The sequence below is a fragment of the Nycticebus coucang genome, chromosome 2, assembly GCF_027406575.1.
Source record: "Nycticebus coucang isolate mNycCou1 chromosome 2, mNycCou1.pri, whole genome shotgun sequence".
In the NCBI taxonomy this organism is placed as follows: Eukaryota; Metazoa; Chordata; class Mammalia; order Primates; family Lorisidae; genus Nycticebus; species Nycticebus coucang.
This window is the reverse complement of record NC_069781.1, coordinates 116,197,865-116,210,893: the sequence shown is the minus strand read 5'-3', so window position 1 is coordinate 116,210,893 and position 13,029 is coordinate 116,197,865. Positions and strand designations below refer to the sequence as shown.

The 13,029-nt window shown below is 53.2% G+C and overlaps 1 protein-coding gene across 1 annotated transcript; it reads left to right on the top strand.

Moving 5' to 3' along the window:
* The first annotated feature begins 1,128 nt into the window (after positions 1-1,128).
* GADD45B (growth arrest and DNA damage inducible beta) lies at positions 1,129-3,220 on the top strand. The gene is made up of 4 exons (XM_053580793.1): positions 1,129-1,417; positions 1,535-1,636; positions 2,033-2,255; positions 2,477-3,220. Exons 1-4 carry the CDS (start codon positions 1,374-1,376, stop codon positions 2,588-2,590), a joined length of 483 nt encoding a protein of 160 aa, XP_053436768.1. The 5' UTR covers positions 1,129-1,373; the 3' UTR covers positions 2,591-3,220.
* Positions 3,221-13,029: the final 9,809 nt, after the last annotated feature.

Here is a 13,029-nt window from a genome sequence, read left to right as displayed (position 1 = left end):
GGCGGCGCAGATCCTGGCGGCCATCCCTGGCGCACACGCGTGGCTGCAACACGAACTAGCCAGTGGCTTTACGCAGTGATAGCCTCACCAAGCCCAGTTTCTCCTTTTGCATAATGCACATAAGCATCGCCCCTGCTTCCAAAGTCCTTGGGTAAATATACCCCATGATATGGGGATGGGGCCTCCTGGAGCACATTACGTACCCGACACAGGTTAGCGCTCACCCCCGAGTAAGGAAATAAAAGTGACCACCTCCAGTGGAAGCAGGGTGGAGGCGGCGTACAGATTCTGGGCCTCGATTTCTCCTCACAGTCAGGTGCACAGATACTGCGAAACCAGGGAAAGCGCGACAGCCAGCAGGGGTGGGGCCGCCCAGCGCAGAGCCGGAGCAGGCTGCGCGCCACCTGTGCCTCCCACGCTCATTCCACTGTGAAACTCCTGGGGGACGTAGAGGGGCCGCCCAGGTTCTCCCCCAGGATGCCCAGGGCTTTGCAGTTCCCACCACTGGGGACCTCGACGCGGAGAGCTGATGCCTACTGAGCGCTTACTGTATGCCTTTTATTTAAAATGCTCTCTTCAACCCACTGAGGCTGGAACTGCATTCCCATTACTCATGTGGGAACACAGAGGCCGGGAGAAGTCAACCCAGGGGTCTGGGGTTGCTGCAGCCAAAAGAGACCCACCCACAGCCCCCTGGTGGGGGATCAGACCTACAAACCAGACTCCTTCCCATGCAGCCCCCCAGCAAAGCTTGGGAAAGGCACGAGTCTGGGACTCTCCGGGGACCGGGAGGGGATTCCATGACCACCACCCCCCCCTCGAAAGTCCAGGCCGCCTCGCGCCCTGGAAATCCCGCGCGCGCCCTGAACCGCGGCGCTGCTGCCGGGAAATCAGGAGAAAAACTTCTGCTTTTTTTTCTTCTCTGGCACTCGCGGCCAACCCCAGCGCCCTCCTCCTGGCTCTCTCCCCCACGTGGGCTCACGGCACCCCGCCCCCTCACTGCCGCTGGCCAACCGCAGCTCTGGCTGAGCTTGTCTTTGTTTTTTCACCAATAGGAAAGGCGAACAGCTTCACTGAGGCCGCGTCTGACCATCAAGTCTATAAAAGGCGCTGCCGGCGGCACCAGACTCAGATCACCGAAGCAGAGGGCTCAGAGTGGTGTTTGTGACTGCTGGGATTACTTTTCCTAAGGACTTTGCAGTTTTCTTTTTCGCCTTTTTTTTTTTTTTTGAGGGGGAATTTCACTGCCTCCCGAAGGTCTTGGACGAGCGCTCCGGCTCTGTGGGAAGGTTTTGGGCTGTCTGGCTCGGATTTTGCGATTTCTCCTTGGGGACTGTCGTGGAGCTGCGTCCACTGTGGATTATAACTGCAACATGACGCTGGAAGAGCTCGTGGCGTGCGACAACGCGGCACAGAAGTAAGTAGCCCGGGCCCCAGCCACCTGAGGTCGGCCAGGCTGGGATGGGCCGGGCTGGAACGGAACGTAGCACCGGGTGGCCCGGCAGACGCTGAGTCTGCTCTCTCCTGATTTCAGGATGCAGACGGTAACTGCCGCGGTGGAGGAGTTGCTGGTGGCCGCGCAGCGCCAGGACCGACTCACAGTGGGGGTGTACGAGTCAGCCAAGCTGATGAATGTGTGAGTCAGACCCTGTCCCAGGGCTGGGCGCGGGTGGGGATCCCCTCCATTCTGTACGTTCTCCCTACATCCTTGTCTTGCATGGGCATGGGCATGGGACTTCCCTAAGTGACCCCAGTGCGGAATCTGGGCTTTTCGGCTTTTGGGGGAGCGGAGTGGGAGGCAGTGTTCCAAGGGTACTCTTGCATCCTTTGCAAGTGACCCTCCCTGTATGATTTTACCACCAATACTTTGAACCGTGCCACCACCACCCCCACTTCTCCCCACCTCCACCAGCCTGCAGAGGCAGTGCCCTGCACCTGTACAGTTTCTCTTTGCTCTTGCACACTCCTTTTTTGCATGTATGGTGGCTCCTTGGTCCGCAGCTGACCTTCCCCTTCCTTTTGGCCCCCTCAGGGACCCAGACAGTGTGGTCCTATGCCTCCTGGCCATTGATGAGGAGGAGGAGGACGACATCGCCCTTCAAATCCACTTCACGCTCATCCAGTCCTTCTGCTGTGACAACGACATCAACATTGTGCGGGTGTCAGGCATGCAACGCTTGGCACAGCTGTTGGGGGAACCTGCTGAGACCCAGGGCACCACTGAGGCCCGAGACCTGCACTGCCTCCTGGTCACGGTGAGCCTCTGCCCTGCCCCACCTTGGGCACCTGGGTCCTTGTTTGTCAACAAAGTTGGGCTGGCCTGCTGAGCACCAGCTCAGCCCTCAGCCATGCTCGGCATGTCCCGTGGGCAGGGCCTTCTCACCCAGGGAGTTATTTCCAGCATGCCTGTTTTCCCCAAACAGGATCCTGGGGAGAGGGAGGCTTCCACTAAACCCCTTCTCTCTGCCTCCCACAGAACCCTCACACAGATGCCTGGAAGAGCCACGGCTTGGTGGAAGTGGCCAGTTACTGCGAGGAAAGCCGCGGGAACAACCAGTGGGTCCCCTACATCTCCCTCCAGGAACGCTGAGGCCCTTCCCAGCATCAGAACCTGTTGAGTTGCTGCCAAAAATAAAATAAAATAAATATTTGACCCCCTCCCCCCAAGAACAACCCCAAACCAACACAACCCATGAGAACATGGGGGCAGAGTCTTTGGAGACTAAGGAGGAGGAGAGGGGAGTGTGTGACCATCCCCAGGGCCGCCAGGAGCAGAGCCAGAGGTTGCTGTGGCCACCAGGCGAGGAGAAAAGGGCACCCAGGCCCAGCAGGAGATGGGACCCTGGAGCTCAGGCCTTGTGAAGGAGCAGAAGCAGGAATAGGGGAGCTGCCACCTCCCCCATCACAGAGGGTCCGGACTTCACACCTCCAGGGTAGGGTGAGACTTTGTCTCCCACCCTTGAGACTGGAGCTGACGTCTGCAGATGAGAGACTTGGCTGACTGAGGGCTTGCACCCTCTACAGGACTACACTTTGGACTTGGGAGCTGGGGCTATTGTTTCTCTGTGCCCATGAACTCCCAGTTTGCAAATGATACAGACAATCTATTTTGTTACTTGCACTTGCTACTCAAACCACTGAAAGAGAGATGGGAAGCTTAGAGATACATCTATTTTTATTTCTACTATGATGGCCTTATAATAAACTTGTAAAGCTTCTGGATTCTTGTTTATTTCCTGCTTCTGAGAACCCCTGCCCCCTAACATATCCTGTGCTCCAGCAACACTGACGGCCCCGCGGCTCACCAGGAAGTGTTACTTAAGTCCCTGTTAGTAGTTTCAGGCTCCTTTGCAAGAACAGTGCCTCTTCTCTCTGCAGCAGGCGCCACGACCCAACTCCAACAAATCTTTGCCTCTTTTTTTTTTTCCCTTCATCTCCTGCCCTGTAGCAATTAAGAGACCGGTTTATTGCGAAACCTGGCCCCCACCTGGCCCCAGTGCCACCGCTGTTACTGGCTTTACTGGAGCCAACCCCAAGCAGCTCTGGGCACATAGAGACACTCCCCCGGGAGTGTGCAGGCTGCAACCCCTCACTACCGAGCCACAGCCGCAGCCCAAGGTCCAGAGAGGTCAAGGGGGTACCTGGGACCACACAGCGAGGTGGGCTCTGGCCTTGCAAGCAGAGCTCCTGTGGGGATCCCCCAGAGAGGGAGGCCCCCACCCTTCACCCCCAGACTCTCAACGTCCTAGGAGGAGCCTCTTCACTGGGCTAAAGAAAAAAAGTTTTTTTTCCCTAAACTAAAATCAACAAGCAGAAAAATACCCCAGGAAATTGGCCTCCCGGCCCAGCTGGGCCAGGCACGTTGCTGCGCTTTGCCTCTAAACCGAAACTGGAAGCCCTGTCCCTTCATAGTTCTCCCGAAGTCGCCCGCGCGGTGACTACCCCTGCCCGGGGCTGGGTGCCCGGCCCAGCCCTTCTGCCTGGCCTCAGTCTACCCGCCGGTGGTCTGCGGGGTGGGCACGCCCTCCGGGCGCCTGGGTGGGTAGTCTTGTCTCCTCTCCCTCCTGCCGCCCCGGGGCCTGGAAGCTGGGGAGGAGCCGAAACGCAAGGGGGGCCTTGCCCGCAGGCCATGACCTTTCCACAGAGCCCCACGTGGGCGCGAAAAGAAAACCCCTGCGGCCCCCCAGGAGTCACCAGGCTAGGGGGAGCCCCGGCGGGGGAGGATGGCTGGGGAAAGAGGCGGGAGGGGGAAGACCCAGAGGGACTGGGGAAGGGGCGGGGATCTTTACCCGGGCTGGGAAGAGGAGGGGAGAACCGAAGTGGGGAGACTGGAGCACAAGCTGGGGAGAAAGGAAATCCTCAGACTGATACTAGAGCGGGGAGGGGAATCCCAGGGGTCAGGGGCAGGAGGGATCCCTGCAGGGGCTGGGGGAAAGGGGAAAGGGGAACGGAGATGAACAGGCCGGAGCCTCCAGAGGGGGAGGTAACCGTGGAACCCCGAGGGATTACGGCACCTGGATGGGGGAGGGGCAGGAGGTGGGAGGAAGAACCAGGTGGGGGTGGGGATCGGTTCTTACTCTGCCTCTAGCCATCCAGAGGGCTGGGTGACCTCTGGGTCCCCTAAACAGTGCAGGCAAGACCCCAGGCTCCTTAGCCCCGGGGAGAAAAAGGGCCTGGGGCCTCAGTGGTAGGACCTGCAGCCAAGACCTTAACCTCTCTGTGGAGGATAATAATCCTATATTATTATCCCACCTGGCTCACAAATTGTTGAGCAGATTAACTGAAATATAGATTCCTTTGACTAAGTTCCTTCGATTACTTAATTCATTCTATTATACTTCCAACACAGAATGTATAAAAAAGATTAACCATTGGCAGTGACGCACACCTGTAAATCCCAGTACTCTGGGAGGCCGAGGTGGGAGGATCCTTTGAGCCAGGAGTTCCAGACCAGCCTCAGCCACATAGCAAGATCCTGTCTCTAAAAAAAAAAAAAAAAAAAAAGATTAGCCGTTAGTATCAGCACTATTATTACGTTCCAGGCATTTCCAGGATCATCTTTAATCCTCTCCCAGCTGCCCTATGAATCAGCAGAGCTGGCATTAGCACCACACAGCTAGGCATACCGTCTATGCAAAATTAAAAACTCTGTCAGCAAGACAAAGAATATTTTTAAGCAGTATTTTTGAAATGCAAATGAGTGCACAAAAAATCTGTGGTGAACAAAATTTCAAAACTGTAAATCAGCGTTGCTGATTTTTCCTTTTGACTCAACCTCTGAAGCTCTAGCTCTCTGTCACCCTTGTGAATGTGCAGGACTGTGGCTAACGTATTCTCAGAGTAGTTCTCTCATTATTATTACTATCGCAGTCATCGTTGTTGCTATCATATAACATAACAATAAAAATGTTTCAAGGTATTCCTGATTAACAGGAATCAGCTCAAATGCTGCTGTCTCATTGAATAAGTAACAACAGTTATGTATATTTAGTCCTCCCTGGGGATAAACTATAAACACCCTTAAATTTGACCTTGGCCCTGTAAGGAAAGTACTATTGTCCCATTTTTCAGAAGAAGAGACTGAGGCTTAGAGTGGAGGAGCCACAGCCTGGCCAGCCCCTGAGGAAAACCCTGGCTGAGAGGAGAGAGTAGGTTACACCACACCTGGCTCTTCCCCCAACCTCAAGTCCACAGTGAGGCAGGGAGAAGTGGTTACAGGTTACCAGGGCTCAGTCAGCTGAGACAGGTCCTGTTCTGGGCTCCCATCCCTAGAATTGGCTGGGTGCCAAGATTCTTGTGTGTTCCTTGGATTACAGTGAGCAAGAGATAGTTGGCAACGTCAGCCACAGGATGCAGACAGCTGGGCACATGTGTTTTGGGTGTGTGCTCACTTTGGGGTGCTCACACTCTTGCCTCCATTGGACCTAAGACAAACATGCATGCACACACCCCCTCTACACAGTTATAAGCACAGCCAGAGACATATGCTTACATGTAAGTCATGTGCAGGAATATGTAGTCACTTCCACGAGGACAGATGTGTAAGGACAGATGTGTAAAGACAGATGTACTCTCTGTCCCCATGCCTCAATAGTTTGTAGGCTTCCAGCTGTTTCCCTGAATCCTCCCTCTCCAGGGAAGTGAAGATGGCCTTGTTATATGTCATAAGGCATTTTGGGGACCATGCTGGAGGCAGGGAATGGCACAGCAAAAATATGACAGAAATGTTGGGGAGATATGATATAATAACAGCTGGCTTTGCACTGAGCTGGTTTTTCACCCCTGTTATTCTTTTACTTCTAGCAAAAAACCTTACAAGGTAGGTACTATTACTATCTGCTATTTTTTTTTTAATTTCAGAGTATTACAGGGGTACACATATTTTGGTTACATAATTTTCATTCGTACATTTTAAGTCAAAGTTGTAAGTGTGCCCTTCACCCAGAATATGCCATTGCTCCAATTAGGTGTGAATTTATTATCTTCTTTTTACAGAAAGAGAACATAGGGGTCAGAGAGGTAGTGATTTGCCCAAGGTCAAACACCTGGACAATTACAAAGCCAGAAACCAAACCAAGGCCAGTGTAATCCAAAGTTAGAACTGTTTTACCACATTTATACACTTATATATTAATATAATAATATACTATTTTTTTTTTTTTGTAGAGACAGAGTCTCACTGTACTGCCCTCGGGTAGAGTGCTGTGGCGTCACACGGCTCACAGCAACCTCTAACTCTTGGGCTTATGCGATTCTCTTGCCTCAGCCTCCTGAGCAGCTGGGACTACAGGCACCTGCCACAACGCCCGGCTATTTTTTGGTTGCAGTTTGGCCGGGGCTGGGTTTGAACCTGCCACCCTCGGCATATGGGGCCGGCGCCCTACTCACTGAGCCACAGGCGCCGCCCAATAAAATACTATTGAGATATAGTCCACATACCATAAAATTCTCCCCTAAGTGAACTCAGTGGTTTTAGTATATTTACAAAGTTGTGCAACCATGACTTTAACCCAAATCCAGTACCTTTTCATCACCCCAAAAGAAGCCCTGTTCCCATCAGTGGTCACTGCTCATCCTCCTTCCCCCAGCCCCTGGCAACCACTAATCCATGTTCTTTTCCTTGTGATTTGCATGTTCTATTTCATATCAATGGAATCATAAAATAAGCGCCTTTTGTGCCTGGCTTCTCTCACTGTGCACTGTTTTGGAGGTTCATCTGTGTTACAGTCTTCCCTACGTCTGTGGTCCCCCTGAATGTTCCTGGGAACCTCAGCAGTATACCAGCACCCTCAGAAGTGGACAAGAACACACATGCAGGTATTCAGAGTTGTGCACGCAATTCACATTAAGTTAAGGGGGTGTCACACACACACATACCCTGGAACCAAACATTGTTCAGACACCTGGCTCTCTGACCTTCAGCCAGTGCATATGCTAGACCAATTCTTCTCTATCTTTCCCCAAGTTAATGCCTACCTACTCACTTTTTTGTTCTCATCTCAGATGTCACCTTCTGTGGGAAGCCTTCCAGATAGGATCCAGCATAGCCTCTCTACTAGCTCTGCCCACTCCCTTTCTTGGCACCTGTCCCCATATTTAACCTTGTCATATATTCTTCTTTTCCACCTTCTGTGTTAGGCAGCAGACTCCCGGAGAGATGGGAGTGTGTCTGATTTTCTCATGTGGTTAGCAGGGGTCATCAAACTACAGCTTGCTGGCCACATGAGGCGGTGTGATTGTATTTGTTCCCGTTTTGTTTTTTTACTTCAAAATAAGGTATGTGCAGTGTGCATAGGAATTTGTTCATATATATTTTTTTTAAACTATAGTCCGGCCCTCCAATGGTGTGAGGGACAGTGAACTGGCCCCATTTAAAAAGTTTGAGGACCTTAGCTGGGCGCTGTGGTGGGCGCCTGTAGTCCCAGCTACTCGGGAGGCTGAGGCAAGAGAATCGCTTAAGCCCAGGAGTTGGAGGTTGCTGTGAGCTATGTGATGCCATGGCACTCTACTGAGGGCCATAAACTGAAACTCTGTCTCTACAAAAAAAAAAAAAAAAAAGTTTGAGGACCCCCAGTTAGAGCCTGGGATACAGCTGATACTACATAAATACTTGTGGGATAAAGACTCGAGTCCTGTACGATTAGAGATTGGCCCGTTGATGACCATCTGTGTCTAGGCTCCAGGACAGATCATTTTGTTCCTAAGAACACACATTGGCCTGCCAAGCGCTCAATCCTGGCTAAGTACAGTGACACCACTCAGGTCAGGGAAGCTGGAACCTGGCCCTGTGGAGGTGGCCGGCTGTGTGACCTTGGGCAAATTGCTTCACCTCTTTGGACTGTTTCTTTATCTGTACAATGGGAATCTATTAGTAGTGCCTCTTTCTCCAGGTTATGGTGAGTATTAAGTTAATTAAACTATTTAAAGCATTGAGAACATTGGGGAAGTTTCCAGAAAAGTTAGCTGTTTTTATGTAAGTCAGTATAAAAGTCACATAATACAATCCTTTCTACCTATGCACAAACATCTGCATAGTTACTTACCTGTGAGCTGGAATTTGTCTCTGAATTTGCCCACAGTGTTGTATTCAGGCATAAGAACTTGTGAGGCTATGCGGGACACAGCAATAGTTGTACATGTATGGCTGCCCCTTGGAATTCCCAGAATTCCTGGAGTGAGCCCAAGGCACCCAGAACTCTTGACCAGTTGAGGTCCCTTGATTGTACCTAGACCCCGCCCACCTAATTTTGGTTTGGAGGGGTAGACCTATTGATTCTGCATATAGCTCACCTCCCACTCCAAGGTGGCTCCAGGGCATAACCTCTGAGTAGGAAGCATCAGATGTGCCTGGTGACCTGAGGACTGTCTATTTATTCCAAGCTGTCAGCATGGATGGCCACGTGTACCCACACAAACACACTTGTGGAGAGCAGACACAGATGCTCACACATCCACACATGCACATGCCATTATTCTTAGCCTCATCCCACACTCACACACTGTATGCATGTCCTGGGTCTTCCATAACAACACACTATAGGCTGCAGGGCTTAAACAACACAAATTTATTTTTTCATAGTTTTTAGAGGCCAGAAGTCCAAGATCAAGGTATTGCCAGGGCTGGTTCCTTCTGAAACTGGGAGGGAGGATATTTCAGGACTCTTCCCAGTTTTTGGTGGCCTAAGGTATTCCCTTGGCTTGTAGATGGCTGTCTTCTCCCTGTGTCTCCACAGTGTCTTCATTCTGGGCACATCTGTGTCCAAACTTCCCCCTTTTACAAGGATACCAGCTCTATTAGATTAGAGCCCACTCTAACCACCTCATCTTAAATTGAGATTACACATATTCCCAAATTAGATAACATTTCCAGGCACTGAGGATCAGGACTTCAACATCTTTTCTTTTCTTTCTTTTTTTTTTAGACACAGAGTCTCACTTTGTCACCCTCAGTAGAGTGTTGTGTCACAGCTCAGAGCAACCTCCAGCTCTTGGGCTTAGGTGATTCTCATGCCTCAGCCTCCTGAGTAGCAGGGACTACAGGCACCTGCCACAACATTCGGCTATTTTTTTTGTTTCAGTTCGGCCGCGGCCAGATTCAAACCTGCCACCCTCGGTATATGGGGCTGGCGCCCTACTCACTGAGCCGCAGTTGCCACCCTCTTTTTTATTTTTTTGAGACAGTTTCAAGCTGTAGCCCTGAGTAGAGTGCCATGGTGTCACAGCTCACAGCAACCTCAAATTCTTGGGTTTAAGTGATTCTCTTGCCTTAGCCTCCCAAGTAGCTGGGACCACAGGTGCCCGCCACAACGTCTGGCTATTTTTTGATTGTGGTTGTCATTGTTGTTAGGGAGGGCCGGGCTGGATTTGAACCCTCCAGCTCTCACGTATATGGCTGGCGCCCTAGCCAATGAGCTACACGCGCTGAGCTGGGACTTCAACATCTTTTGTGGGACATAATTCAACCTCTAACACACTCACACAAATAAACCCAACCATGTATTCCCAGTCATGCACACAGACATTAGAGTGAGAACTCACAAGAGTTCAACAGACACATGTGCCTTTATTTCGTTCTCTTGTTTTTCTTTTCTTTTCTTTTGTTGCACTTTGGACAAGGCCAGGTTTGAACCTGCCACCCTGGGTATATGGGGCTGGCGCCCTACTCACTGAGCCACAGGCACCGCCCATCAGGGAACTATTCCAGGCAGCCTTCTATGTGGCCCACCCTCTCCCAGGCCTATCCTCAGACCCCTGGTATCCTTTGAATAGTGGCTCTGACACTTCAGGCTGAATTGGCTGTCCCAGGGCACACTTTTAATTTGTTAGGTTGGATGACATGCCAGGGCACCCCAGTGTCTGCACTAGACTGGGTCCCCCCTTTTTCTAGGAAGCAGGAAGAAGAATCCAGAGGTTTCCTGGGGACTTTGGCCTGGCTCCTGCAAAAGTTTTTCATTCCTTTCTCCCAGGGTCCCATCTTTCTGCAAACTACCACCAAGAGTCTGTCCTGGCCCTCAGATCCCCAGAACTCTCTGTAGTTTCTCACCCCCTGGCCGCATCCTGGGGGATCCCCTCCATCTAGTGTGTGTGCCCTTCTGGGGTGTCTCTCCTCCTGACCTCTCTGTGGTCTCTCTGCTAGATTTTTCTTTACTCAGCAGTTCCCAACTAGGGTTCTGAGAAGGTGAGCCATGCCTCCAAACTGCATGGGTCGGTTTGGAGGAAGCGAATAGTCTCAGAGTTTTTCCAAGAGGGAGCCTCAGTAACACAAATGCCACTCTTCCCAGCCCCCACCCAGTGGTGTGAAGTACACACACCACACCCAGACATGCAGGCCATGTGACCAGTAGTTTAACAGATTCTCAGGGACCCGCAGAGACCCGGGATCACCTCCAGAGGCCCAGAATGCCCCAAAAGACACAAAGCCTGAAGGCCAAGGACCTACTCCCAAGGCCACTATGCCCAGGAGACGGCAGACACATGCTCACGGACACACCGAGGCCACATGTGCAGCAGGGGCAGGGGGGTTTCCTTTCGCGACTCCTCCCTATTCTTTCCCTGCATTGTTCCATCCTTGTTCCCACCCCACCCCCTCCACCCGTTCGCCAGAGGTTCCCAGGCCCAGAGGCTGGGCTGGGGTGGGGTAGGGTGAGGGGAGACCCTGGTGCACACGTGGGCACACCCCTACCCGAGGTGGAAGCACAGTTACGTGTGGAAGCTGGAGCCTGCGCGATCATATGTGCGCGGGGCAAGGTGTTCTTATTGCCGAGTACACAGCAGGCACGCCATAAATGTACCTAGCTTGGCCCCCAGGGTATAGGTAGGGGAAAGGCAGAGTTCAAGACGTACTGGAAGGAGAGGTAGCCACCTTAGCTTTGCCTTTGAATCTCTGCCGATTTCTTCCTAGGGCAGCTCAGCAAAAGTGTGACTCAGTTTCCCTTTCCATAAAAGGGAAAGTCGAGTCGCCCTCCCACGTGGAGAGGTGAAACCAGATCATTGACTAAAGCGCTTAGGAAAATGCGGTGCTTTAAGAACCCTTATTACGCCTTCCCTCTGCCCCACCCTCTCGCCAGACACTCTGGGGGTGGAGAGGGGCGCTGACCGAACCTCAGACGCCCCTCCCGCTCTCCCTTCCCAACAGGCCAGGAGTCCCGGCTTCCCAGTTCCCTAAATTGGATAATTGGAGACAGAGGCGGGTGCACAAGAGACAGCGAAATCCTCTAGTGGGCGAAATGCATGGACCGCCCCCTGGTTCCCCACAATGGGGGCCCTGACCCTCACCAGCGCTCTCTCCGCTGCGCCCTGAGCGCGCAGCCTGTGCGCTCGGGAGCCCCCAGCGCCAGCCACCGACCCCCTTTAGTGCCCAGAGGTGCCAGCCTCCCTCTGGTGCCCGCCAGGCGCGGTGTCTGCGGCCGCCCGGGCGGAGGGGGAGGGGCGGGGTCCGGCTTGCAGCGGCTCCGGCGGCGTCTCCCTCCCCCGGCCCCTGGCGGCGGGCGGCTGGGCCGAGGGCGGGGCGTCTGCACAGACCCTCCTTTTGTGAGCGGCGCCTTCCCCGGCCGCCTGGCGCTCAGGGCTCGGGCACCACGCCAGGGCCCGGAATAGCCTCCCTGCCCAGCCGCCCGCCCCTCGCCCTGGTGGAGCCGCCCGACCTGCCTGGCCGGGCGCTTGTGGATGCCGGGGCAGTGGCGGCGCTGGTGCCCCGTGCGTGCTCAGCAGCACGGGGTTGCAGAAGCCACGCTTGTCCCAGCAGGCTCCCATAGGGTGCAACCAGTCCTACTGCGCACAGCTCCTCTCCTGAGTGCAGATGCCAGCTGTGTACGACCCTTTTTTTGCATGCAGGCCTACTGTGTGCAGAGCCCCACCTGCGTGCAATGCCTACTGTGTGCACACACCCAGATAATACATGCAACACCTACTGTTTGCAGGCATCCACCCACATACAGTTACCTATAAAGAGACCCAAACACCTACTGCATGCTGGCACACACTCCCCAATATCCATTAGAGGAGACCTCCCCAACTTTCAGATACCCTCGTCTATGCAAGGACTCCCCCGTAGGTAAAGACTCCAGAGCGTGCACATCTGCTTTCTGTGTGTAGTCATCAGGGAAATGCAAAGTTTGTAAGTTCAAACGTTCATTTGATTGAGCCCCAAAGCACACAAACACCCACTGTCTGCAGAGATCCACAAGGTGCTGATCACCCAATGTATGGAAGTGTGCATGTGCTGAGTTGAGGTGGGAGCAGTGTGCAGAGCACCCACCTGTGTGCAGCCCCTCTCCAAGGGCCTTTTGTGTGTGTCTCAGTTTACCCCACTGGGGTAGGGACTTTGCCCTGCTTGAGTCTTTTCAGGTTCTGACTGTGAGTGGCATTAAGGTGGGGGAGAAAAAGAGGGTTGCATACCCCCTCTGCTGTGTGGGTCCAGGTGGTGGATTCAGGCAAGCAGGGCTGGGCGCTGGGCCTCCAGGACCTTCCTGGAAGCCCAGGGGGCAGGTGCAAGGGCAGGCAGTCTCCATGGGCAGGGTGCCAGCCTTT